The sequence below is a fragment of the Rhizomucor pusillus genome (assembly GCF_041956525.1).
Source record: "Rhizomucor pusillus strain CBS 183.67 unplaced genomic scaffold VTP01scaffold_11, whole genome shotgun sequence".
Taxonomy (NCBI): domain Eukaryota; kingdom Fungi; phylum Mucoromycota; class Mucoromycetes; order Mucorales; family Lichtheimiaceae; genus Rhizomucor; species Rhizomucor pusillus.
Window position 1 is genome coordinate 590715 of NW_027192153.1, and position 26929 is coordinate 617643.

At 46.1% G+C, this 26929-nt stretch overlaps 12 protein-coding genes across 12 annotated transcripts; 4 read left to right on the forward strand and 8 right to left on the reverse strand.

Moving 5' to 3' along the window:
- Positions 1–74: 74 nt before the first annotated feature.
- VTP01DRAFT_1724 (uncharacterized protein) lies at positions 75–1736 on the forward strand (the record flags this gene model as incomplete). Its single annotated transcript, XM_069380106.1, has 7 exons — positions 75–182; positions 248–363; positions 442–669; positions 730–782; positions 839–918; positions 984–1254; positions 1336–1736. 7 exons carry the CDS (start codon positions 75–77, stop codon positions 1734–1736), a joined length of 1257 nt encoding a protein of 418 aa, XP_069238148.1.
- Positions 1737–2570: 834 nt separating this feature from the next.
- On the reverse strand, positions 2571–5895 carry VTP01DRAFT_1725 (uncharacterized protein; the record flags this gene model as incomplete). Its single annotated transcript, XM_069380107.1, has 11 exons — positions 2571–2755; positions 2816–2966; positions 3033–4101; positions 4180–4379; positions 4444–4542; positions 4626–4742; positions 4812–4845; positions 4919–5035; positions 5117–5257; positions 5323–5515; positions 5595–5895. 11 exons carry the CDS (start codon positions 5893–5895, stop codon positions 2571–2573), a joined length of 2607 nt encoding a protein of 868 aa, XP_069238149.1.
- Positions 5896–6198: 303 nt separating this feature from the next.
- Positions 6199–8016, reverse strand: VTP01DRAFT_1726 (uncharacterized protein; the record flags this gene model as incomplete). Its single annotated transcript, XM_069380108.1, has 7 exons — positions 6199–7222; positions 7288–7338; positions 7397–7414; positions 7473–7621; positions 7680–7712; positions 7776–7905; positions 7967–8016. The coding sequence occupies 7 exons, from the start codon at positions 8014–8016 to the stop codon at positions 6199–6201; spliced, it is 1455 nt and encodes a 484-aa protein (XP_069238150.1).
- Positions 8017–8627: 611 nt separating this feature from the next.
- Positions 8628–11048, reverse strand: VTP01DRAFT_1727 (uncharacterized protein; the record flags this gene model as incomplete). Its single annotated transcript, XM_069380109.1, has 7 exons — positions 8628–8649; positions 8731–8804; positions 8864–9479; positions 9542–10055; positions 10109–10181; positions 10256–10595; positions 10657–11048. The coding sequence occupies 7 exons, from the start codon at positions 11046–11048 to the stop codon at positions 8628–8630; spliced, it is 2031 nt and encodes a 676-aa protein (XP_069238151.1).
- Positions 11049–11663: 615 nt separating this feature from the next.
- VTP01DRAFT_1728 (uncharacterized protein) lies at positions 11664–13114 on the reverse strand (the record flags this gene model as incomplete). The annotated part of the gene is made up of 4 exons (XM_069380110.1): positions 11664–12349; positions 12406–12640; positions 12706–12789; positions 12857–13114. 4 exons carry the CDS (start codon positions 13112–13114, stop codon positions 11664–11666), a joined length of 1263 nt encoding a protein of 420 aa, XP_069238152.1.
- A 107-nt stretch (positions 13115–13221) lies between these two features.
- VTP01DRAFT_1729 (uncharacterized protein) lies at positions 13222–13662 on the forward strand (the record flags this gene model as incomplete). Its single annotated transcript, XM_069380111.1, has 1 exon — positions 13222–13662. The coding sequence occupies one exon, from the start codon at positions 13222–13224 to the stop codon at positions 13660–13662; it is 441 nt and encodes a 146-aa protein (XP_069238153.1).
- Positions 13663–13781: 119 nt separating this feature from the next.
- VTP01DRAFT_1730 (uncharacterized protein) lies at positions 13782–15597 on the reverse strand (the record flags this gene model as incomplete). Its single annotated transcript, XM_069380113.1, has 6 exons — positions 13782–14365; positions 14428–15014; positions 15081–15121; positions 15197–15295; positions 15429–15445; positions 15570–15597. The coding sequence occupies 6 exons, from the start codon at positions 15595–15597 to the stop codon at positions 13782–13784; spliced, it is 1356 nt and encodes a 451-aa protein (XP_069238154.1).
- Positions 15598–16609: 1012 nt separating this feature from the next.
- On the reverse strand, positions 16610–17980 carry VTP01DRAFT_1731 (uncharacterized protein; the record flags this gene model as incomplete). Its single annotated transcript, XM_069380114.1, has 1 exon — positions 16610–17980. The coding sequence occupies one exon, from the start codon at positions 17978–17980 to the stop codon at positions 16610–16612; it is 1371 nt and encodes a 456-aa protein (XP_069238155.1).
- A 560-nt stretch (positions 17981–18540) lies between these two features.
- VTP01DRAFT_1732 (uncharacterized protein) lies at positions 18541–20632 on the reverse strand (the record flags this gene model as incomplete). Its single annotated transcript, XM_069380115.1, has 2 exons — positions 18541–20396; positions 20470–20632. 2 exons carry the CDS (start codon positions 20630–20632, stop codon positions 18541–18543), a joined length of 2019 nt encoding a protein of 672 aa, XP_069238156.1.
- A 198-nt stretch (positions 20633–20830) lies between these two features.
- On the forward strand, positions 20831–23658 carry VTP01DRAFT_1733 (uncharacterized protein; the record flags this gene model as incomplete). The annotated part of the gene is made up of 8 exons (XM_069380116.1): positions 20831–20937; positions 20997–21186; positions 21257–21353; positions 21409–21574; positions 21630–22036; positions 22099–22779; positions 22851–23501; positions 23570–23658. 8 exons carry the CDS (start codon positions 20831–20833, stop codon positions 23656–23658), a joined length of 2388 nt encoding a protein of 795 aa, XP_069238157.1.
- A 220-nt stretch (positions 23659–23878) lies between these two features.
- On the reverse strand, positions 23879–24757 carry VTP01DRAFT_1734 (uncharacterized protein; the record flags this gene model as incomplete). The annotated part of the gene is made up of 1 exon (XM_069380117.1): positions 23879–24757. The coding sequence occupies one exon, from the start codon at positions 24755–24757 to the stop codon at positions 23879–23881; it is 879 nt and encodes a 292-aa protein (XP_069238158.1).
- A 618-nt stretch (positions 24758–25375) lies between these two features.
- On the forward strand, positions 25376–26793 carry VTP01DRAFT_1735 (40S ribosomal protein eS27; the record flags this gene model as incomplete). The annotated part of the gene is made up of 3 exons (XM_069380118.1): positions 25376–25399; positions 26481–26700; positions 26765–26793. The coding sequence occupies 3 exons, from the start codon at positions 25376–25378 to the stop codon at positions 26791–26793; spliced, it is 273 nt and encodes a 90-aa protein (XP_069238159.1).
- Positions 26794–26929: the final 136 nt, after the last annotated feature.

The following is a 26929-nucleotide window of genomic DNA, read 5'->3' on the forward strand; positions in this document are numbered from 1 at the left end:
TTCCATTTTTCATTTTCAAATGCAAGTACGCCCGAATTACAGCTCTCCCCGTTCAACTCACCCACCGCGCTCTTATGTCAGACTACTTTCACAAACCTCGATTCCCTACCCTGTTGGGACACATCAAAAAACCATTCCGGAGACCAGAGCCATTCAAAACCTTGTCTGTTATTCTGCTCAAGGTACGATGTCATTCGTGCTGATCCAATCAATGGGCAAGCGAAACTGAGTTCAGACTCTTTTAAAGCATAATCTCCTTGCTGCAGAGAATGAAGGCTTGGAGATCTTGGTGCTCGAAGTATCTGACAATCACTACTGGGTGCCTGCCATTGTACCGCCCGAGCTTATGCGGGCTAAAATTGGGTGAGTATTGGCAGAACAGGAGCGACGAGGAGGATATTCCGATATTGATTTGACAGATGATGATGATGATCTTCCCAGCGCGCACGATTTTGGACAGGAGCTGCGGAACCGCGAACGTACCATATTGAATCTGACGAATTATATCTGGGCACTCTACAAGCGAGGCGACAACATTGGCGTCGGCATTATCATCCGTGATTTTGATTTTCACCTGCAAGCGCAAGAAAATGTTAATCGAGGACAGGATTTGGCGTTTGAGCCAAACGTCCAACGATGGCTAGCAGAAAGCAGGATGCTGTTCCCTGGGTAAATACGACGATTAGCCAGCCATTAGAAAGAAATGTAAACTGAAAACCATATGGATAGAGAGCTACCTGAAACTTTCTACAAGAAAATGATGCCCATCAAACTGAGCAGAGGTATGTTATACAGCGCGAAGATGGTGTAACGTATATTTTACCTGTTTGAACCGTAGAGTTAGTAGAAAGCATCCGTATATCTTGTCCAGTCATGGGCTTTTACATGCTTGATCACTACGGCGAGTTACCACCCATGGTACGATGGCGCTGCTGAGTATCATCAAAAACAACACAGTATCTTAACAGGACTCTGAGTATTAGGTCAAGGCAGAGTTGTTGGAAGAAGAAGAACTCGAAGATATGGGTGATTCATCATCTCGCCTTTCACTGCCGACGAAAGGACAAAAACGCACGATCACTCGGAAAAGGCAAAGAGATCTGGAAGACCACGAGAAGAAAATTATGAAAAAGAGAAAAAGGGACGAGAATCCAGTAACCGAGCAAGAGCTGTTGCAACAGTGGGAACAGATAGATACACCTGTAGGCGGAAGGGTTCCTTTACGGTATGCACTCCAGCTCGAACTGCTGGAAGGTAACGAATGCTATCTATCTCTCTCTCTCAGTAAATTTCGAGGAAAATCCCTTTTCCTTCTAACATTTCATCATCTAACAGTTGTTTCGGACCCTGATGAGGAAATGGAAGAAGCACCAATGCAAGATATCCCTGTTAGCAATAATGCTGAAAAATCAACTACTGCCTCCCCCATCCCATTGCAAGGAAAAAAAGCAGCAGCAGCAGCAGCAGACCAACATGCAACAACCATGGACAATGTATCAACAAAGGGTCTTGCGACTACCCAGGAGGCAGAGCACCCTTCGATGCAAGTACCGAGACCTGAGGAGACGCAAGAGGAGCAGCAGCAGCAGCAACGTGAGGAGGAGGAGGAAGAAGCAGAAGAACAGGAAGATCTATTTCAGGATGCAGTCGAGGATCCCTGCCAGCAACGGAGTCTCATGTCCCAATGGTACATGCAAATGGTACAAAGACTTGGAAATATACCGCATTTTGTTTAGCATCGCTTTTTGCGACGTTCGTCTTTCGTTTTTCCCATTGGACGTGTGGGCTCATTGAGGAGCGATGGTATATTGACAATTGCCATGATTTATGTACGCTGCTGGTGGTTGCACCCGACGTAACACGGAGGCAAGGGGTGCCTTTTGGTGGGGAGAGGAAGGGATAGCTTTTTTACTTACACGAACCGAGTATTTATTGTTGCTAAATATGAGTGTTAAAAAACCTAATATGATTTTTCACGCAGAAGGGAAAATTAAGCGCATTGTACATTTGATGCCCATAAAATTGCAAAGCTGTTGTAGTACGAGGAAGATGATGTTTACTTTTTTCGTGTAAGTCCAGGAAAAGGTGTGTTTTTCTCTTCTTTTTACTGCAGAGATCGACGGAGAGAGAAAGTATTATTTACGAGGAGATGTTTGTTGTTGTTTGGAAGGTGATGTATGCATTAGGTAGAGCAACAGGACTGTTGAGGGTCCTGGAGCGTGTAGTAATAGATGGAAGATATTCTTCTTCTTCTTTCATAAGTAAGTATCTACTCCGTATGGACGGACGTGCGCAAAGGGGTGTTGCTAATGGAGGGAGGGAGTGACAGAGAGAGAGCGCGTGTGTAAGGGTAAAGTGGGAGCGGAAAGTCGTGACAACGGAAATGCAAGGCGAAGAACAACAATAATAAGGCTACTCGTTGTGATTATATGTATATAGTAAGTAAGGAAGGAAAGAAGGAAGGAAGGACAGACAGAAAGGAGTAGAAAGAATACGAGAAGGAACGGAGAAGAGCGAATAATAGATATAGAATAGAAGAGGATTATTGAGCCCATACGAAGGAAGGGAAGTTAGAAGACAAGGCTACCCTGGTGCTGCTGTTGTTGTTGTTCAAGGTAAACTTGTGCTTCGCGAATGGTAGCCATGAGGAGGAGTGCATCGCCTTGCTGCTGTGTAAATTGAACACGCGTGAATGTCTGCTCGGCAGACGGAAGAATAAAGTCCATGCGGCATTTGACTTGCTGTGTCTTGCCAGCTAAAAATATGCGTTAGAATGCTAAAAGGATTGAAGCTACTAGTTTCTGATGGAAGTTACCTTGGTTTTTGGACTTGATTTCAATCTTGTAGCGCGTGCCATGCTTGTCCGTCTTTTCGTAGAATCTAACCTCAGCAACCTTGTTCATGACACTGTGCAGAGACTTGAGAATTTGGCATATCTCAGAATCGTACACAGTGAGGTAGCAAATCTATCGTAGAAAATTAGCATTTCACATAGCAGCAATAAGACGACAATCCAGATGTCTTCTTATTACCTTTGGCTGCTTGAAGAAGAAGAGGTTCGACAGCCAAGACGTTTTTGGAGTCACGGGCGAGGGACTGTAGACGGTTGTAGCGGCAGTGATTGTAGAGCTGTTGGATAAGAGACTAGGAGGATGGATATCGGAGCCACGGCGGTCAAAGGATTGGATCGAGGAGGCCTCGCTCACTCGACGAGGAGTAGCAGCTTCCTTGACGCCCGGTCGATATTGTTGCTGCTGATGCTGGTGCTGTTCATGGTGCGTGCTGCTGCTACTGCTGCTGCTACTGCTCAACGTGCTGCCGTCTGAAAGTGCAGGAGGCGGGGATAGCTGCGAGTCATTATTCACATCGAAAACAGCGAGATCAAGCTCCTTGCGTTGCTGACGACGATGACCGCTTAGAGTAAACGCAAACTTGCGTGCATCGTCGACGCGGATAGACAGTTTCTTGGGGTTGACGGTGCTTGAGCGTCGATCGTTCAATGGATCGACCTTGCTGTTACGGGGTAACAATGAATGTCGCAGGGACGACTTTGGAGGCGGTGTGGGTATCTCAGGGTCCTTGACTTTACCAAAGGGATTCTTGCGTCGCAAGGTACCTGTTAGAGTGGTGCCCTGATGATGCTGTTGAGGAGAAGCAGGCTTCGTTGCATGCGTTTCATCCTTTTGTTGCTTGCTCTGACGACGGGAGGTTAATACACCACGGACTCGCTCGTAGAACGTCTGGCTCTTCTTCATGCCAGTCTCAGGTGGAGGCGAAGGAACAGGCAGGGGCAGCGGTGGTGCTGGTTGGTCCTGCTGCTGCTGCTGGTAATGTTGCCGACGGATACTGACTGCAGAGTAACGGCGATTGACTGTCTTGTCTGGGATCCAGGGCACACTTGGTCTTTGCTGAGGCTTTCGTGTATGCTCTGTCATGGACATACAACGTCTATCACGCTGGTTGACAGTGCTGTAGCGGCGGAGACGGTTGTCATAATAGTCATCGCTGTCGGACATGTCTGCGTCGTCATCGTGATCGACCTGCCAGTATCGCTCTGCATGCTGCTGCAAAAGAACGTAGACAACTTTTTGCATATTGTGCCTGTACATGCAGCAGAAGCAACCATGTTAGTAATCGGGTCAGAAAAAAAGAAAAAGAGAAGTCAGGGCGCTTGCATACTCTTTGCTGATCAGGGCTCGCACCACTGCATCATCGCTAGACTCTCCCCAAAGGAACTTGATTGTCTCCAGAATACGGTCATCAATCTCTGAAGGGTCAGAAACAGGGCGTCCAATCTGGCTAGGAGAAGGAGGTATGGGTAAATTGGATGTATCAGGCTCGGATTCAAGGAACCAAGGGTGTTGCTTGATTTCGTCCATCTGGGATATTCCTTATTGTTAAAGAATATTGGTAACATTACGCGCAACATGACTGTTTACTTACAGTAAGACGCTTGTCTGCATCTACGACAAGAATACGGCGGATGAGATCCTGTGCGTTGTGGGAGATACTGTCGGGCATCACGTATTTTCCTGCTTTGACCTGCATCCAGGGGAAAGGAATATCGGTGAGACGAGTTGATAAATTGATTGTGCAGTAGGATGCAATGAGCTAAAATGACGAACCTTCTTCAACAGCTGACGGATATTGTCATCATCGAACGGCAAGTGGCCAGTCAAGAGTGCAAACAAGATGACACCGCAGGACCAAATATCCGAAGCTGAACCATTGTATGGAAGACCCTACATGTGGAAAGAAGAAAAAAATTAATACTTCCATATAATTGCTTTGTTCCCATCTTTTGCCCTTACAGCCACAATCTCAGGGCTGGCATAGTGAGGAGATCTAAAGGATTGTTGCAGCAGTGTTAGGACGCGGGCAGTTTACACACGCGCAAAAGAAAAAGGGAAGGACTTGCCCGCAGCTTGTTTCGAGAAGCGATCCTGCAGGCTGCAGCGATGCCATGCCGAAATCAGCAATCTTGATGTTGTTATGCTTATCCAGCAGCAAGTTTTCTGGTTTCAAATCTCTGTGGCTACACAAAATTGGTGCCCCAGTTAATATAAGTTATATTATCCAGGAAACAAACAATAAACGATTTCTAGAAACAACATACCAGATGAGATGGCGATGACAGTAGTCCAAACCAAAAATAATGCGCTGGAAATGTTTCCGGGCTTCCTTTTCGCTGAGACGGCCCTTGCTGACCAAGTACTCAAACAGCTCACCGCCTTCGACGTATTCCAAGATTAAATGTCTAGTTTTTTTTTATATCAGAAATCTTCTCGTATGCCTGATTTTTGCAAATGTAATGTTACTTACAAGTCTGGTGAATTATCATCATCGATTACGTCGATTAAAGACATGACATTAGGGTGGTTGATAAGCTTCATAATGGCGATTTCTCTGCGCACGGCCTTCTCAATAGCTGGGTTTTGCGCGAGATGCGCCTTGCTAATAATTTTAATAGCGACCTCCTCGCCAGTGATGCGATGTACGCCAAGTTTTACGCGGCCTAAGTAAGGTATTAGTTAATTAATTTGAAAAGAAAAAACTCGGACAAAACGAGTATCGCAATAAAAGGCCATGTTTACCTGAAGCGCCCTTGCCAAGCGTCTTGCCCACATAGTAGTCACCAATCATCCGACGCGGTTTCGTGCTGCATGTAGATAAAGCTGACGAGCTCTTGCGTCGATCTCTTAGGGATTTTGTAGATTTATTTCGGTTCAAAATAGTAGTAGGAATCGACGTCCGTCGAGTAGTATTAGGTGCACTTGAACGCCTGTATCCGGCCTGCGGATTCACGGGTGGTGTGACAGGCGAAGGGTGCTGGTAATAACGCGAGTGATCATTATGATTAGGAATCGATAACGGGTGTACGGCTGCTGTATGCATTATAGGAAAAAGTAAGTATAGTAAAAAGACAAGCGAAAGAAGAGAAAGTTACAGGCTAATCGAGTTTTACTACATGACAAGAAAAAAAATAGGGGATTCACTCAGCTGGCCAACTTGCAAGGGGCGGGTAGGGCAGAAAAAAAAGAGGTGGACACCCCACTACTAGCTTGGGGAGAACGTGCTGAAAGGGAGCGACATCATCCCCAGCCAGCAGTGTGTATTATCTCCCCCTTTGTTGCTGGATTCCGCCGACAACAATCGCATTGTCTTTATTTGGCATTAATTCATATGCGGAAATCTTTTTTACATTTGCGACAGGTTCTCCAGCGTTGCCAGGTATTGAAGCCGGTTCGTTAACTGTGTTTTGAATGTCGATGCACTGTCCGCCCATCTCCGCAGTTGCATGAGCTCTTGTTCACCGTGGATATAGAACCATCCGCCTTGTCCAATCACAATGACGCCGAATGCCCAGTAAGGTTCACTGTTGCGGGTTGAATCTGAGCCGTTGTTGCAACCAACGAGGTCATTAAATATCCAATATTCATTGCCGTCATTGTCGCGCCAACTCGGGGCTATTCGTTTACTGGATCGGAGCACGTCCATCATGTAGCATAGCCGTTTCTGCTCCAGAGCAACCCGATCTCTTCTTAGCTGTGCATCGAGCGTTTGAGCCTCTTTTGGATCGTCGATCTTTCTCCTTTTCGCTGTAAGCTGCTCCACTTCAAGGTCTGCTCGTTCTTTCCGCAACGTGGCTTCTTTCGCTTTCAGGTCCTTGTTCTCCTCCATCAGGCTTTTGCGAAGCGAGGAATCCAACAATAGCATGTCGCACATGAGCTGTACTAGTTGAAGTTCGTGAAGCGCTGTCCGTCGTCCTTGAATAATCGGCACTGTAAAGTCGGCAGCGTTTAACAATTCAATGATATCGTCCCACTGTGTGGTATTTAAGCCTTCCGTCTCGACTATACTCTCCAACCCGCCATCCTCGCTAATTTCGTAATATTCACACCATGATCGAAACATTTGGTTGCCTAATTGCGATATGTATGCATTGTGTTCCGCTTTCCCAAATACATCAAGCATGGATTCTTTAGCCCTCCGGATGAGTTGCACAGCAATGTGCGATGCCAGTCGTTTGGTTCGCCATTTGCCTTGTACGTTCTGTAGGTTGGAGGTAAATCGGATATCATCCAACCCAAAATATCGTCCAAAATGGAACACGAATTCTCGTATCTGCAACCGGATCCAAAGCTCTTCCTCGGAATACAGCAGCGTGATCGGTCGCATTTTCGGTGGATCGATCGGCTCCGCTTTTCTGAATGATAACTGCCTAAAAGGACCCGCGAATTAACAACGCCGATTTATGAATATGAACGTATCTTTTTGCCATTTTACATTTTCTCTCTGATATCCGACGTTAGGTTATTTTTCGGCCGTTTGCATTCGCTTTAGCTGATCGTGAGTCTAGTTGTATCAATGACAGCTGAGATTATGTCTCGCTTACTCGCAAACACATGTTCCCCTATATGAGATATTAGCAAACCACTGTTATACAGAAATTCATTTACTTTTTCGCTCACCTGCATATTGGACATATCCAGGAACAGAGTTGTGTTTCACAAACTTTCTCTCCATAAATTGCATCCAAACATGAAATGCAGAACTTGTAATCGCATTTCCGTCTGGTTTTCGGGTTTACAGAGGTGCAGGGAACGCGCCGAATGGCTAACTATATAGTAAACAGGATTTAGAGGATACATACTTTGCTCTTCTTGTCGGTCACCTACGTCGCACTTTTCAGGTGGACACGGAGGAGGGTGCTTATCGTGGTATCGTAAGCAGACTGCCTTGTTGACCCCTTGTTCTATTTTCAGATAACTTACATAGCATTTTGCTTGCGATGAAGACTTTTTAAGACTCGCATTCCCATCAATGATCTGCAGTTGCCTTTGTCCTGATCGCTGTTGATCTAACTTTTTGTCGGAAGAAGCTGTCGCTCTTCCAAAGCAAAGCCTAAGCTCATGGAACATTAAGGAATGAATGACGCTAAGAATTGCTCCACGTTGCCATTTACTTTGTCTGGTAAAATGCCTTGGGCTTAGTGCCTGCGCTGCTAGTGGCCATGAAATCGAAAAACAGTGTGCACGACGGCTGCGCGTTAACCCTGCATTTCATTCACAAATCCCCGCAACGCGATTTTTCGTGCAACTCAGATTTCTCAATAATGCGTCTACACCATGCTGCCATATTGTATAGTGGATAACGAAATGAAAAGAAGTTGATTTGTTGTGTGGCGGCTCCGTTAGATTGTTATCCAGGAAACAAAGATTTATGACCTTCATTTCGTCAACCTTTTTCTGGATTCTTCTCCGTTTTCAGTCTGATATCTTTCCCAAAGAAGATGGAATGCAGCCTGAACGCGAGTGATCGTGCACGCGTGGTCTGGTTTGAAGTCAGCTTGTTGATCTTGAGATGGACGCAAGGTGCGGTCCAATGCAGCGAAGCCTCGCATCAAAATTTTGTTGACTCTCAAAACCAATATTTGTGTGCGGGTATAAATTTGATATGCGTTATACATTATATTATTATTACTAGTTGATAATATCTCGATTTAATAGGTATACCAGCACTAGATATAATGTAGCAGTTTAGAAAGAGATTCAGGACGACAAAAGATACAGAGATGCGAAGGTAGATTGAGTGGTACAATGAGCACAACGATAGTAATATGTGCATTATTTTGCCTGAGCAGCATTCCTACAAAGAAAGAGGAGTTAAAGTAAATCAGCATTCTCATAATCCCAAGTTACGTTCCATAGCATTTTCTTTGAAATTTACATGGCATCCAAGTGAGCCTTGAATCGCTTGTTGATATCCTGACGCTTAATCTTTTGAGCTGCAGTAACCAGACCCTGGAAAACAAAACTCGAGTTAGATTTAATCTATAGCTTTCACTGTTTACGTCCATTACCGAATCGACGGTCCATTCTTCAGGGCAGAGGTAGATGTCAAACAAGAGTTCAGCAGGCTTGAGACCAGCCTCCTTTCCTTGATCCAGCAAAGATTTGAGCACTGCTTGCTTGACTTGCTTGTTGCTGCAAATATCTTCCCAGTCGTTCGATTCGACGCCGAGACTCTTGGCCAGCTCGCGGACGGCTGGCTCAGCCGGCACAACGGTGGCTACAGGGCGAGCACACAGCGAGTCACCGTAAACGCACAGATTGTTGACGTGGATGCAGCTCTTGTATACAGACTCTAATTTTTCTAAAGCAATGTACTCACCGTTGCTCAACTTGACAAGGTTCTTTTTACGGTCGATAATTGTGAGCGTGCCGTTTGCATTCCACTCTGCAATGTCGCCTGTCTGCAGCCAGCCGTCTTCAGTCAACGTTTCCTTTGTAACGTCGTCTCGTTTCCAGTAACCCTTGGTAATTGCCGGTCCGCGCACCCACACTTCACCTTGCGGCTTCGGGTTGGTTGAGAAATATCCAGCATCTGGCACGTCTACAAGTCTGAGCTCTACGCAAGGTACCGGACTTCCCACATGGCCGTAGCCAAACTGTTCCGGCAGCATGATGCCACACATGCTAAGAATAGTGAAGACTTAGAAACGCAGTTCTCCTTACTAAAGTCATATAGATATCCTTACCCGCAGCTTTCTGTCATTCCATATCCTCCCAGGATCGGACACAGTGTAACAGAAAGGAAGCGTTGAGTTTCGATCGAAACGGGTGCACCGCCAGACAAGGCGAACCGAAGTCGGCCGCCGACTTGCTCTCTGATTTTGCCAAAGACCGTCTTGTCGAGGAACGCAGTAGGCATGTGCCGCTCTAGAAGCCACGCTTTGGTAGCAAACGCCTTGTGGAAAATCGACTGTGCCTTGGGTGACAGTGCGTTCACTTTGGCAAGCACGCCCTTGCGGATCGATTCCCAAACAGCAGGAACGCCTGTCATGACAGTCGGGCGGAACTCCTTGATATCGCCCTTGCAGTTGCGCACCGAAGCATCCGTTAATGTCTTGGGAGATGCATAGCCAAGCGTCACGCCCCAGAATATACATAGGTTCTCGACAACGAACTCCAGAATGTGTGCAAGTGGAAGGTACGCTAACATGGAATCTTTTGAAGTCACGTGGTGTCCTAGAATCTTGTTGACCGCACCGACTTTACTCCATTTAATACCGTGATACAAATGAATAAATGTAAGGGCTACTTACTTGCGGCAATAATGTTGCTATGCGTGAGCATGACGCCCTTGGGATTACCGGTGCTTCCTGATGTATACATAATCTATATAATCGGTTCCAGGTAACTCCAGATCACTCATCACAAGATATTGGTGCACTGTGTGTGTATGTACTTACGCAGCAAAGATCCTCTGGCTTAGGAGGAACAGGATCAACAGGCTCGGCGCGACCGCGTCTTACCAACTCATCAAACGACAACACTTCGCGCATTCCTTCGAACCGAATATCGTCCAGAATATTATCTGACGCTTCGCCGTGGTAGATCACACATCGACATGAGAAGCACTTGTCGATAACTTTGGCCACAACTGGTAGAAGCTCTGCAGTTGTATAGATCGCTTCGACCTCGGTTTCCCGCATGGAGTGCAGTAAACCCTCCTCTCCAAGCGTCTCGTATGCGGTAACAATGGTCATATTTTGTGTGAATAATCCATGCGCAACGCATAACCAGTGAGCACTATTAATTACAGTATCTATCAGCTTAAGATTCTACTATCCTTTGACAATCATTGACCTACTTTGTTGCTGAAAAGATTTCGACTTTGGCGTGTTCTTTGAGACCAAGTGCTCTGAATCCCTGACCAATTTCGTGCGCGAGCTTTTGGACGGACAGGTAGCTCAGATACTGGTATCCAGAAAGCTGGAAATACTTCCACTTCTTTTTTGTCTTTTGTTCCTCGCCATTCACAACCTTGACGACTTCCTTTTCTTCTTCAATCACTTGCTCAATCTTGCGGTATCCAAACGCATGCTTCTTGCCAAACTTGTTTGCGCTGTATGTGATCACGTCGTAGAGCGTTCGCACGTCGTCGTGTGGGGTCTCCACAAGCTTGTCGGGCGAGTACACGCAGCGTCGGATACGTCCACCGTTTGATTGCTCAGGTCCAATCTCTTCTGTGAAGTTCTTCATCGTATATATGTGCGTAAGGAAGGGGGTGCGAACAACAAGAAGAAGAACAACGAGAAGGAAAAGAAATGATATATACTCTACTGTGTCCATCCTTTCTCTTCATCGCATTTTCTTTGTAATACGTACGAAATTTTAGGCCTCACTGTTCATATGATTTTCTCAACTCTATTTAAGCGCGGCATTCTTGCATATATATTTGCCCACTTGTGTGATTTAAATTTGTTTACACTATCCGCATGTAGCTGTGAAATGCAGTTGGCAGATTGATCCTAGCACTCGGGCTGCCCATAGAAAGAATAAAAAAATATGTATATTAGATAAATGCGCGTCGCCCTGGAAACGCTAAAGTTGCAATGTGCCTCGTGGAACCTGCCTTCAAAAGGTACAGGTTGGGTGGTCGGGGAGCGCTTGAAACAAAAAGGTATTTAAATGTGGAACCCCGCGAATGGTATGGTATGGATCCGTGCACTCTACGGTGAAAAAAAAATTAGCGAGAAGACTGCTTATTACACTATGGTGTGGGATTATTGTTGCTGTAATAGTCTAAAGTTGTAATACAAAAGTGGTCAAGAATGAAGAATGATTAGGGGGCAGGGTATAGAGTCTTTTTCATTTTCATTTGTTTCGTTTTCTTGACAGCGAGCGTGTCAGTTTGCGAGTAGAAGACGTGAGCGAAGTAGCAGACGGTGAAGAAGGAAGAGGAGAAGAATTTGAGCCGAATCCGACCAAATCTTCGCCCAAGCAACCCTTGTCGCGTTCAATGCCGACAGTCGACCATTCAGAGCCATAGTGGTGGCCGGGATAGACCACGACTCGATCGTCCAGCGCGCCCAGCGTTTGCCGTAATGTCTTTTCCATCACCTTTTTGTCTCCGCCAGGAAGATCTGTGCGACCGCAAAATCCACACAGCAGCGTATCGCCTGCCAACAATCGACAATCATTCACTAGAAGCGATTGGGAGCCGGGAGTGTGTCCAGGCGTCGGTATAAAGCGGATACGCGTCCTGCCGATTTCTAAAACCTCTGTCACTTCCGTACATGTTGATACGAGTTTGTTTGCAGGTATGCCCGGGTTGCCTTGGCGAATATACTCGATATCGTCAGGATGTACGTATGCTTTGATGTGTGGCAGTTTTTTCAGTAACGTGGCGAGCCCTGGAATTTTGATGGGCAGTGTGTCGTACGGTGCCGGGGGAGACCCGCCAACGTGATCGAAATGGTGATGAGTTATTGATGTCGCAACCACGTTGTAACCTAATTCATCCACTAGCCGCAATATCCCGTCAATATCCCAGCACTGCCCTAAGATGTAGTTACATGAGCGAGACTGTGTGCTTAATATCATCATCCCGGTATACTTGCCGCGTCCACCAACACACAACTTTTCGTCTTTTCATCCGCTACAATGTAAATAATATTGCGCATAACTCGAGCAAACTCATAGATGCGGTTCTGTATGGGGTTGCGGAAATGCCGCTCTGTTGCAATATCACGTCCTGCCATCAACTGGATAATCGACAAGCCCATTGTCTGATTGTCCTTTTCCAAAAGAGCTTTAGCGACGCGCGAGCTAATTTCTGTATTGTCTGGATCCTACACATAGCAGACTCGGTAAAAAACAGAGATCACACAATACTCTTTAAGGGCCTTGCTACTACCTTTTCCAGTGCATCCTTGTAGCATCTTATAGCATCATCGTATTGCTGGATCTTCATGTATACCTCGCCCAGACGGAAATAACCCTTTAAGAAAAATATTATATATCGCGCGTTAGAATGGATATTGTCTTTTCTCCTCCTGATTGCTTGCCTTGGCCCAACTCGGTGCTAGCCGAATAGCTCGAGCAGCGTCATCTCGAGCTTCATTGTAGTTTTTCATCAGCAAGTAGCAGACGCTTCGGTTCGAGTGCACGAGTGCGACGAACTCATTGCTTGCAGTGCCGGTGCAATCGTTAATGACCCTTGAGTATTCCTGGATAGCTTCTGCGTACAGACGCCGTTCATAGAGCTCGTTGCCGCGACAAGTCCACTTGTATGCCTTGTCATTTGGAGCCGGTGGAGGAGTCATATTGTTGAAATAGCAAGAAAAAGGAAGTAAAATTCATGGTTGCACAGCTGCTGAAGCCGGCTCTCTCTCTCTCTTCTTTTTTCTTTAGGTTTGTTTTTCCCCCCAATATGTACGAAAATTGGAGCAATGACATGCAGCACCGCATTTGCATGCTCAAGTGGTACAAGCTGAAGGATGTCTTGGTTTACATTCATACCATTCAACATCGCCTCGTGGATGGCAAAACCTGGTGCGCTATCCCCAAACTGCAAGACTACCCGTGTCCCGCCAATGAATCCTTGCGGTTCCCAGAAAAAGATGCGTACATTTGCGAAGCTGTCGGGGACTGGAGCTCTATTTTCTGCAAACTGCAGCTTTTGCTAGGCATCCTCAAAGATCACAGCAAGTTGTACGAATATTATCCCGGAGTACATTCGGTGGGAGAAGTCGAAACGACGATTGTCGATCTTACTCATGATATATTGCAAAACATTGAAATCTTCAAGGATATCTTCACTCGAAACTCGTTTGAAGCGAGATACAGTCTTGCTTGGAAAGATTTTAGATGATCAGCAGCAGCAGGTTTACTTATTGATTGCAGATGTGTGTGACAAACGAAAAAAAAAAAAAAAGAAAATGAAGGGAATAAATCAAGCACATAAAATGTTGCTTTGCAATTGGTATTTATCTAATCTTCGAGAGGCTGTTCCTCCTCTTCTTCGAGGTATTCGTCTTCCTCCAACATCTCTTCTTCAGCGGTAGCTTCCTGGTACTGTTGGTATTCGGACACAAGATCGTTCATGTTGGATTCGGCTTCAGTGAACTCCATTTCGTCCATGCCTTCGCCGGTGTACCAGTGCATGAAAGCCTTGCGACGGAACATGGCAGTGAATTGCTCGTTGACACGCTTGAAGAGTTCTTGGATAGCAGTGCTGTTACCAATGAAAGTACCAGACATCTTGAGACCAACAGGAGGGATGTCACAGAGCGAAGTCTTGACACTGTTGGGGATCCATTCAACGAAGTAAGACGAGTTCTTTTGTTGGACAGCCAACATCTGGTTCTCGACTTCCTTGGTCGACAATCGACCACGGAACATGGTGGCAACAGTCAAGTAACGGCCGTGACGAGGGTCGGAAGCAGCCATCATGTTGCGGGCATCGAACATTTGAGCGGTGAGTTCAGGGACGCTCAAGTTGCGGTATTGCTGAGAACCAAAAGCGGTCAAGGGGGCAAAACCGACCATGAAGAAGTGAAGACGAGGGAAGGGAACTAATCAAAATAGTCAGTGGATGGTCATTTGTGTGAGACCAAAATCTCTTTTTCTCTCTTACCCATGTTGACGAACAACTTGCGCAGATCAGAGTTGAGCTGACCGGGGAAACGCAAGCTGGTGGAGACACCGGACATGACGGCGGAGACGAGTTGGTTCAACTCGCCGTAACCAGGGTTAGTGAGCTTCAAAGTACGGAAGCAGATATCGTACAAGGCTTCGTTGTCGATACAGAAAGTGGCATCACAGTTTTCGACCAACTGATGCACAGTCAAAACAGCATTGTAAGGTTCCACAACAGTGTCTGACACCTTGGGCGAAGGAACCACGGAGTACGTGCAGAGCATACGATCCGGGTACTCTTCACGGATCTTGGAAAGCAAAAGAGAGCCCATACCAGAGCCAGTACCACCACCCAACGAGTGTGCAAGCTGGAAACCTTGAAGGCAGTCTGTGTGCTCGGCTTCCTTGCGGATGATATCCAAGACAGATTCGACAAGTTCTGCACCTTCGGTGTAGTAACCCTTAGCCCAGGAGTTACCGGCACCAGATTGACCATATACGAGGTTGTCTGGACGGAAGAGCTTGCCGTAGGTGCTGCCACGGATAGCATCCATGGTTGCGGGTTCAAGATCAACGAGAACGGAACTGGGCACACACGAAGAAGAAATGCTGTCAGTAACTGCGCGACTTGCCACAGCATCCCTTGCTTACCGAGGTACATATTTTCCAGTGGAACCTTCGTTGTAGTAGACCTGCAAGCAAGGAGCGACGGATAAGTTTTTTTTTACACTTTAAATATTCCAAAGGACTCTAAAGGGACTACTTGCATTAATTCTTTCGAGCTGCAGGTCGTTGTCACCGACGTATGCGCCAGAGCCGTCGATGCCGTGCTCTTGGCTGATAGTTTCCCAGAACTTTTGACCGATCTAAACATGTGTGACGTGGTTAGTACATGCATGCAGAAACACAAACTTGTCGGGCCTTGTCCCGTCTTTCCCTCACAGCGAACATGGAGAAAGACAAGGCTGTTTGTGTGGTATGTGTTCTTTTTTAACGAACCTGGTTACCGCACTGGCCTGTAGAACGCAAAAAGAAGAGAACAAGCAAGGTCAGTTTTTTCAAGTTTCAGGGATCTCGACAGCAACGATCTCGGGCCACCCAAGACGCGTCGTCGTGACAAGGGCGAGGATATACACATACCAGCTTGAACGTGAATGATTTCTCTCATGCTGTTTTATATAGATTAAATTGAGGATATGTAGATGGATGGGGTATGAAGTGGAAGAAAAGCAAAGAAAGAAGAAACGAATGATGACCGGTGACAGGCACCCACAGGGGATGAAAAAAGTAGGACGCACGTCGGGCGGGGTTAAAAGAGCACGATGCTGGTGCAACTTGTTCGGCATCTTCCGCCTGCCTGCCGTCCTTTGGTTCTTTTTTTTCTTATTCTTCTTCTGCCCTCGTCGATCTTTACAAACACCGAGAGAGAGAGTGTGTGTGTGTGTGTGCGACGGATGGCATCTTTTCACATCGCCCCTCTAATCCTGTAGTTAACAGTGAGAACGAAAATGCATACACACGGTGGTGGGGGATGCAATGCTCGAAAAAAGTTAGTGCATGTGGAGCATGTCCTCGTTGCGCAACTCCTAAAGATGGGAATCGGCCTTCATTCCCTTTGCTCGCTGCTCCGTTTCACCTGGAGGGGGCGCTGTAGCATGTGCTACTGTGCAACGTTCCCGTTTCTGTGACAGCTTGCAGCACTGTATAACTCTGTAAAAAATCGCCCAGCCCGTCGTCATTCTTATCAGCCAGTCATATAATACATACTGGATTAATACACGCATTGCTGCCTTGACATCTCCAGGAGTACCCCTTGCAGTTTCTTGAATCGGAGTCAGGGTCTCTCTCACACTCTTCTTCAAAGGGCGAGCATGGCTAACACGGAGACGTGGAGGAACAAGTATGTAAATTTTACTAAATGATACTGAAAAAGGAATGGGTCTGTACATACATAAGATAAGGATTTTGAAGGAGCGATGTGAGAATTGCCTGCCTCTACCATTATTTCATAGTGGAAAGGAAAAGTAGAAAAAAATGAATGTACAACATACGATCAAAGAAACGAACGGGAAGAGAGTGAAGGAGAATGAGTGTGGGTGGTGGATGGATATATAGATGAAAGTAGATAGATAAACATATGTAGATATATGAGCTTAGGAAAGGGTATCACTCGGAAATCGTTACTGGTTTACTTTTTGCTCAATGGCTGCGCGGTGAGATCGATTGTTCCATTGACTTTCAAGTTGGGTTATCCAGGATGTAATGAGAGCGAGTCTATCGACGAGGGCGACTGTGCGTAAGATGGCGTAACGTTCTGCACCGCTGACAGGCAAAACCACAGCAGCCCACCATCCGACAGCTGCAGGATGGTTAGGACTAGGCAGAGGGCCGTGAATACGTTGCATAGTTTCGAACCAGAGCGGGCCCATCAAGCAGTCCGAGCTTGCATTTAAAAACGAAGAAGCCGACGGTGGTGTTCCTGCTGCTGCTGCTGCTGCTGCTGTAGGTTGCGGAATCGTGCCCATTTTGGTAAGAAAGTTGTGTATAGTTTGAGCAGATCTGTAAATGTCAGCGTTGAAGATCATCATTTCTGCGTCGTCGTCTTCAGATATCAGCTGAAAATCTGCGGCGAGAATGGACGGGTCGCATAGGTTATCTGTTGCGTGCGTGTTGGTGACCCTAAAGCGAGCTCGGCCGACAACATCCATAACGACAGACGAACCAGTCTGGTGCTCGATGGACACTATTTGGACTATAGTGCCGTACTGTGAAATGTTAGGCCGAGCACGATGCACTGTGGCTATGCAAATTCCTTTGTACTGCTCGCACGAGAAGACGGCGCGTTGAAGCATTCTCAAATGCGGCGGTGCAAAAATGGGCAACCGCGCTTGCTGCCCTGGGAGGATAACGAGACCCGAGATATACATATTTGCATTTTTAGTTTCTGAGGATGATGACAGGGACGCGACATCGGCTGTTGAAGATGGACGTCCTGCGGGTGTGACAATTCGGACGAATGTCTGTAAAAGGTTGTTGGGTGCACCCTCATTCTGTATATGATTATATCGAGGGAGAGGACGGAGGCATTTGATACACGTATCGGACGTTATTCTGAGCTTTAGGAGACATAAGCGGCAATATACGTGCCCGCAGTGCATGGTGATAGGTTCGTTCATGACTTGGAAGCATTTGCTGCAGCATATAATTTCGATGCATGTTTCTCGGATGCTGGAATCATGTTTGATCAACTTTGCGCCGGGAGAAGGACTCTGAATTGAACTTTTAAGTTGGCATAGTTGTTGCACTGCCTCGTCGACGTGCGTTTCGTTGTTAGGACCGAATAAATGGGCTGCTCTTTTGCATTGTTGCACCGGACATAGAAACGATTGATGTGGGCGATGCTGCTGCTGCTGCTCATAAATAGTAGGCGGTGGGACGCAGCTTTGGCAAACAGTCGCGCCGCAAGAAAGTGTTGTCGGGTCGACGAGATCGCGCTTGCAGACGGGACAAACCAGCAGCCTTTCGAGGAAATCAGAGAGCAGCACCTTCATGCTCTTTTGCAGGATTGTAAGGCGAAGAGAGAGAGGGAAAAAAGGAAAGATGTCAAAGACAATGGGTAATGATGATTTAGAAATTAGCTATGGCACATCAATGCAATTATTGCTTTTTTGCAATAACATTCATTTCCATTTACCTCGCTCGCTCCAGTCGATGACAATCGGCAGGAAACCCTAAAATCATCGATCGCGACGCTGCTCTTTTTATTCCCGATTTGGCGGGGCCGCGGGCTCTCCATTGTGCAAGAAAGATGATCGTAATAGCATCCCTCACTTATTTTTTCCCTTTCATTTCGCTCGTTTCAGGAACAAAAGCCAGGTCCCGACAGAGTAACCACGTGCGTTTCCTTGCCGGATACGGCGACTGTGCCCGGTTCGCGAAAACAATGCGATAAGTCAAGCTACTGCTGCCTTGTTTACTCAGTCGCAGTACTCAGTACTCAATGTTGCATTGCATGTCAATTCGTCACACCGTAATTAGGTTTTCCCATATTTTTTCTGGCGCCGAAAATATATCGAAACCATCGAAGGACCAAAAAGAATTTTTGTTTGCTTTATCCGTCAAAGTTACATCCAAAGCTTAAAATATCAAACATGTTTGGCCCACCACGTGAGGTTTGCATTGTAGCTTTCTTGGAACTTTGCGAACCTGCATTCGAGCATCGTTTCCGTCGAGTCCGCTTTGCATCCTCGATGCAATCTGAGTACTCTACATCACCCTTCAATCCGTACATCGTTGCACTGTAGCAGGAGTCAAACACGTCCTGCACATGACTCCCAAAATCCTTCAGGATTCGTTCGGCGCTGACGCCACGTCGTGCAAGATTCAGACAGGCGTGAACGTGTAGCCCGTCGTAAACTTGAGTCAACAATGCGTCTTTGTCCCAGAAAGGGAGACATAACGCTTGCGCTAGCAAGTGTGAACACAGTATGACGGTTTGGAACTGTGTGGTGATGTGAATGTTACGCTTCTTGAGCGGCGGAGGGTTTGATCTTGGCAGCAGCTCTGGTACCTTTGCGGTTTTTCCCAAAATCGGCGCTAGTGATCGGATGCAACCCGTCAGCAACCCAACAATTTCGTAATCCTTGAGCCGATCGTCAGTTGCTCGAGCTGTTTGATGTATAAAGTAACGCAGGCACAGAACAAGCGGCTGCAAGTTTGCATCTAATTGATTCAACCGCTGCTGTACTTGTTCGTTTACTGCAAAGTGCATCTGCAGCAGGATTTTTCTTCTTGTCACCGCATCCTGCTGGATAATCGAAGTGGGATTTTCTGCAAATTCTTGGGGCCACAAGCCTTGCACAGGCTCCATGTGGATATGTCGCTTTTCTCGGATATACTCTGTCACCCTTGGTGATTCATCATCTTGTTGATCATGTAATACAAGGGTATACAAATACTGCCGAAGAAGCCTGCTTACTTTCCAGCTTGATGCTTTTTCCAGATCTTCAATAAAAATGTTTGTCCAAAATTCATTCGTTGCTGCTAGGTTCGTCAAATGTCGACTTTTGCGTTTGAGGTCAAGCGTTTCTTTTGTCTTAGTTGCTTGCTCAGGTGTTCGAGGCAGATACGGACTGAGTGGATCATATTGTCGCACTGATTCTAAAATAGCCGTTTCCAGGTTGCCAAGCTGTGCCTCCGTTGCTCCATTTCTTGCCATAAGATCCTTCAAGTTTTCGGTTACCAGCTCGATAACCTTGTCGGCAGCAATGTTGTCTGGAACAATACGCCGCAAAAATTCCGCTACAAATCGTGGCCAATTGCTCATATTGTTCTTGCAACGGAAACCTTGTTCTGCACACCAGTCAGTGATCGGCCCACGGACGAGCTGGTAATCCAGATAATCGTTCCCGAGTAAAACGCCAATGATGGGCATCATATCCAGCTTCACATGCAGAAGCTCACTTAGGAGCTGCGGCCGGTAGACAGACGCAGACACATTGCATTTCTTTCCTTGGCAACTGATCGTCAACTCATCAAGGGGAATGTATCCTTTGCCAGTCCGTGGATATATATGCATATCCGAGTCTTTGGAAACCACGTAGCCAGAATACTCATGTGCCGCTTGCGCCACTAATTCATCAGCTTCTGCTTCGCAGACTATGGGATCGCATCCGATCTGCTGAAGAGTTTGAAAGCAAACTTCTAGCATCAGGGGTGGTATAAGATATAGATCGCCCCAGTACTGTACGCCACTTTCCGCCGAATCCCCACGGTTCGCATTGTTGATCTGTGATATATTCGCCATTGTCGTTACTGTGCGATCAACGTAATTCCGATATCTTCTGAGCCGCGTGGCATGCTTATTTGCAGGTAACGCTCCATCGAAAAGAAACGTCAAACGGATACCGGCTTTTCTCAACAATTTGATATCTTCTGCAATGTGGCTAGCTATATCTGCATACTGACCTACGGTAGCACGCATGCACTTTATCAATTTGGAAAACTCTCTCGGATAACCAAATCCGCGCTAATGCACTACCTCCGTGGGTCCAGTCATTCCGGTACTTTGACGCATAGTGGTACGCAAAAGCGTTGCCATCCACTACAAAGTGATCCGAGCTCGCATCGTCGCATGTCCATTCAACTCTTGTGCTCAAAGTATTGTGATTCCGAACAAAATTTGGAAGGCCCTGGATACCCATTTCTAAGGCTGAACGGACCAGGCATATCACACTGACAAGAAATGGACACAGAAAAGCCACGCAATTTTCCCAAATTTCAAGAACCTGCTTGCTCCACCATTTTCAGACCAGCCTCGCTACTCGCTCGCTCTAGATCGCTATGACGGTAATGTGCAGCACAGTGGCAAACTTTTCGCAACATATTATTCATATTTTATTATGGAAATACAGCCCAGGCAACAGCTTCCCGAGAAAAACTACAAGGTTGTCAAGACTGCTGCCGGGCAGTTTAGCCAAATCGACCCGGTTTTCTCGAGCGATTCAAGGTAGATCTGTACCTTACAACTTAAGATCTGCAGAGTATATCTAAAAAGATAACATGTAGATATATATTTGTTGGCACTGGATCCACAGTCAAGGTCTTAAAGATCATAACATGCGCTGTAGTCAGGTCTTTGGAGCACCAAAACTCTGTCACTGCATTTATGCTGAACCCGAGAAACAAATTACAACTTATGGTGGCATGTGGCAAGAACATATATGTATGGGACTGGCAGGATGGTGTTTTGTTAAAGGTAGGTCTTTCTATTAAGCAATAAGAGGAAATTTGTTATATTGAATTAACATTTGCTTTCTCGATACCAGACCGTCAAAATGCCTCGTCCAATTACACACATGTTTTCGGTATCAAAGACCACGGGTCCTGTATACTATGTAGTGTTGGAACATGAAAATAACAATGGTAAGTTCAGAATCAATGTGAAACGTCTGCAGTAAATTAATTAATATGTTGCTAGGTCGAAGCTTCTACAAATGCGATCTCGACTTTAATGAATCCAACACCCACCATTTATTCGACACATCCAAGTTTGAATGCTTAACATATGCATCTGATGGCAGCTTTTTTGTAACAGCGCATGGATACGATATCACTGTTACTTTTGAAAACGGATCTTCAGAAACGTAGGTGATCTGGATAAATCAGACGTCGTGCTCCGTATTCTCAAACAATTTGCAGATATACAACGCCCGGTAAAAAAGCAACTAGCCTTCACATTAATTTACGAGACGACGTCGTAGCAGCTGGTTGCAACAATGGCGAGATTAGATTGATACCCTGTGCAAACGGAAAACTCGACATGGCCGCAGTTGCCTCGCACCACTGGCACAAGAACCCTGTACCTGCCATAAGATTTCTGGGCGACGGCGTCACCTTGCTTTCGGGTGGTGAAGAAACAGTTTTGGTCTTTTGGAATACATTGTTTCAACGCCGGCATTTCGTCCCACGCGTAGGTGGACCGATAAAGTCGATTGTAGCCTCACCAAACCACGCACTCTATGCACTACTTTTGGGAAACAATCTGATACAGCTTATAAACTCGACCACGCGAGATATTCAATACTCTATTCAAGGGTTACAGACACGTAAGTTTGCAGTTAGAAAGACAACTTTATTGTCCACGTTTGTTGAGATTGGTTTAATCCAGCCACTGTACATAAACCAAAATGCCTCATGGCACACGAACCCCGCAACAAGCATCTTGCATTCCGCTCAGCACCAGGCACTATACAATTTTACGACTATTCGCTAGACAAACACAACTCTACGTTGGAAGTTGCACCACAAAATCACAAGGTTCATCACATTGCATTTTCAAGAGACGGGCGGTGGATGGCCACCGTGGACACTTTGGAAAAGGAGTCTTCCGGAAGTCTCAAGTTCTGGGATTGGAACGAGGATACACAAGCGTACAAGCTGCACACGAGTATCTTGAACTTTGAAGTATCAAAGAGAGGAAGCTCGCTTTTCAACAATGCACGGGGCAACGATGGATTAATGGCGATCACAATTTCTGGAGGCAAAACTTTCAAAGTCTGGATGCTCGAAGAAGCAGCAGAAAAAGGATTTGTATGGAAATGTCGATCCGAGAACAGTTTCAGAAATCACAGTCCAACCGCTGCAGCATTTTCGGCCGATGACAGCATCGTTGCTGTTAGCTTTGACCGGTTAATCACGCTTTGGGATATTGTTGAAAACAAGGTGATGGATGCATTGGTACAGCCTTCCGGTTACCAGGTGCAAAAGCTACATTTCCTTGCAGACAGCCCGTTCATGCTTTCTGTAACGGATCATGAATTTGCCGTGTGGAATATTCTAACTATGGATGGTAAGAGTCGAACATATCTGCTTTGGGTCCTTCCACGTTGTATATCCTAATGTTCTTTCATACACTACCAGTGTGGTACAGTTACAATGTGCCTTGCCAATTTGTTGCTGTTGACCGGTATTCTAGTCGCTTTGCTGTTATCGCGCGACTCTTCAATACTTCTGCGAAGCAGCTCATCGTATTCACTCCAGACAGCTCTATACCTGAGTCTTGCACGCCGCTCACGTCCAGCATACTTGGCATGGAGTTCGAAAAGGATGTCCTGTTGGTAACAGACGATTACAGTATATTGCAACTATCAGCCACCACTCCAGAGGTTACTTCGCAAGAAGAACGCGCCAAAATCAGCAACGAAGCACCTGAATCGGGCATTTTTGATTCTATATTTGGCCGACGTCAGCAAGAAGCAAGAGAGGCTGCAGAGCAGGCTTCGAAAACCGAAAAGGTTAGACAAGGCGAAGCAAACGTACAAGAAGCACTGGCTCTCTTGGCGGGCCCAAGTCAGAGCCTGCCGGGTGTCTCTGACATATTTGAGTCCATCATGACATCGCTTATGGAACTGAGGGTCGTAGACAACACCGTAGACGGACAAGTGCAAGCAGCAGACGTGACCATGGAAGAGTCGTCGGAAAACAAGGAAGAAATTGTGGATGTCACTCTCGATCCCAACTTCAAATTAGACACGTTTTCAGACCTTAAATTCCCATCTCTGGTAGATAAAGGTAAGGAGATCTCTGGTGTTGTCGAGTTATTTTACCAGAGAATGCTGACTTTTTGCGATGTGAAACAGCATCAATATCCAAGGCCAAAGCTGAAGAGTCTAGTAGTTCCAGTGAGGAATCAGAAGAGGAAGAAGACCCTTCAGACATTGCTTGGTAATAACATAAAATATAAAAAGAATAAAACGACTGTAAGCATTATACTTTCATGAACAATTATATATTGTACATGCGGTTATCAAAATGGGATTGCGTGATGTGCGTGTATGTATGCGTAAAAAAGAGAAGGAAGTCTTGAGAGTTTTTGGTACAAAGGAAGGGGTTCAACAATGACGATGGGAGTTGTTGTTCGGTTGGTTGGTATATGCGGGACTCAGGATTTACATAGCCCATGGGGTAAAAGCGTACGGTTGATCTGGATAGTATCTGCGTGCGTAGCCTGGATAATCGTACATGGAAGGCTGCATGTATGGAGTTGGCATGTATGGAGGTTGCTGGTAATAGCTTTGTGTGTAATCGTACATGGTGGGCGGTTGCTGCTGCTGCATCATCATCATGTTGCCCATATATGGCTGTTGCTGCTGCTGCACCATCATCGGAAGCTGCCCACCACCGTATGGGTTCATGTACGCCGAGACCATGCTGAATCCACCGGGTGTGAAGGGTTGTTGATAAGGTGTCATGCCTGCCGCTGCTGCCGCCGCCGCTGCTGCTGCCGCCGCCGCTTGTTGCTGTTGCTGTTGTTGTTGTTGCTGCTGCATAGCCATTATCGTCTGCTGGCTCTGCATCATAGCAGCCATCTGCTGTTGCTGTTGCAACTGTTGCTGCATCTGCTGCTGTTGAGCAAAGTAGTCGTCCATCATGAATGGTGGTTGCTGTATCGTGAAAGGAGGAGGTGGCATCACGCCGCCGCGGTGGAAAGCGTACGGATCCATTAAAGGAGGCTGCAATCCAGCTACTTCGCGCATTTTCCGCTTTATAGTATCCAGGAACCCTCCTCCTCCGCCGCCGGCGTATAGTGGTTCAGCTGCCGCTGCTGCCATCGGGGCGGCTGCTGGTGCTGGGGCAGCTTGCTGCTGCTGTTGCTGCTGCTGCTGTTGTTGCTGCGCGGCAGCCGCTTGTTGTTGTGGAGGAGTGGTGGGAACTTGCTGTGCTGGCTGCTGCTGCTGCTGTGCTGGAGCGGCTTGAGCGGTTGCTTGTTGCATGGCTGCTGCTTCGTCGGTAGGGTAAGGCCAGGCCGGTCTTTGTCTTGCGTACATGAGACGAGGTGGAGAGAGAAAAAGAGAAAAAAAAAGAAGAAAAAGGAAAAGCGTATTGCGTGGGATACTTCATGTGGGCAGTAAACAAACCCATTAAAGTTCCAATCTAAGGTCATCTTCATCTCCAATCTGTTTCTGCAAGCAGTCCTTCATCTTATTGTTATCCCAGCTGCTACGAACAGATCTCAGATCTAAATCCCAATCACATTGGGCTTTAAAAAATGTCAAAATCGATTTCACACCATCCAAGGTGTCATATCCAGTGTGTAACAGGAGAGCTCTGGTTTCAGCAGACCCGTGATATCTAAGCTTGAGACGATAGTGGCAGGAGGATCAGCAGACGACGATGATGATGGGAATCGGCCACACCAAACTTACACTTTACGGAACGTCACAGTGTGAATATGAAGTTTTTCCATATAGCCAGGATGTTGAATCATACGATCCAACAAGGCATCGTTTGTAAATATGACATTTGAGGTAATGGTTGTGAATATCGATGTACAAGTTCACAGTTAAAGGTCTAGTATTATTTCATGCTTGTTGTTACAATGAACCATCATCTACATACACCGTTTTAGCTCGTACTAAGCAAATCTGTAGCTTACACCGTCGTATATGAGTTTCAATATCGAAGACGTTGTAAGTAAACAGTTGCCGTTTAGGGTAAAATTTCCTTCATTGAAGTGCTCATGCAGTTTGATGATTATACATATATAGCAAACTGCTCAAAAGGAAGATCTTTAAACGGAAGGACTCATGGATTTGATATGCCAAGAAGAACAATATGTGTTGCGCCTAGATGTTAGAGTGCATATATATGAAAGGTACAGATATTTTCCCTTTGTTGTCGGATCAATATCAAGAGCGAATTATGTATGCTCCCTTCCTCATTGCAAGCCAGAGAAGAAACAACATTACAGACGGTACATGCATTGAAATTACTCGCTGACTTTTCATCATTCATCAACGAGGATATAAACCATCGTACATAAATGAAGTGAGCTTTTATAGATTACTTACTTTTGCACTTACTACATGTAGTCTGCAGTGATCTACAGCAAGTTTACGACTGGAATATCTTACAATGAATAGTTTATATTACATAGCTTAAATTGTTTCATCCAATGCTATCTTATGAATGATAGACTTGCTAACCATTTAAATTTCAAAATTTTATGTCACCTGCTCCGTCAACTGCGCCATACATTAAAGTATTTTTGAGAGGGTGAAGTGATTAGCTACGACATATGATGGGGTCGCAGCAGCAGGAGCGGTAGATGTGGGCTGCGGGAAATCGTGTGTCGCAGCTCGACCAATGGTGTTGTCGGTTCGACGGGTCTTAAAAGTCCACTTGGCACCTGCAGCAACGGTTCTTCCCTTTTACTGAATTAAACGACGATGACTGTAAGTTGAAATGGCAATCAGCGACACATGGAGAGCCTTGAAGAGCGTTGGATGGATGGATGGATATGGAAAAATGGATGAAAAACGGATTCTGGTGCCTGTCGACATGACGCGCTTGAATGCCACTTGACAATGTCCATTCAGTTTTGAATGCGATTTCCTGTGCGCGTCCTGATCAGTGCAACAATGGTGAATCTCGAAACATTGTTTCTTGATTCAAGCATTACGTACAGAATTAAGCTTAATCGTGAAGAGCAAGGGATTCGGAAAGTGTAGACAATAGTTATACTCAACTCTACTATGCGTTTCTATATAGTTGGCCGTCGATCTTCTTAACCCCACCGTCGAGCACGAGAAGCGCACCCACAAGCTCAAGAGACTCGTACAGTCTCCCAACTCTTACTTCATGGACGTCAAGTGCCCCGGCTGCTTGAACATCAGCACCGTCTTCAGCCACGCCCAGACCGTTGTCCTCTGCTCCTCTTGCGGCACTGTCCTTTGCCAACCTACCGGTGGTAAGGCCCGTTTGACTGAGGGTAAGTCCAGTAAAAACAATGGAATTAGACAAGAGAATTGGTATCTGATGCAACAGCTGTTTAGGCTCTTCTTTCCGCAGAAAGCTGAACTAAAAAGGTCATCCCTTTTATGAATAAAAAAAGCTATTGCTGAAAGCATTTGAGCGCGCGTCGTAATTAAGTTTTCGTAATTGTATATGTGTGTTTTTAACGTATGAACGAGTGTAAGAATTATGGATACAAGTCGTAT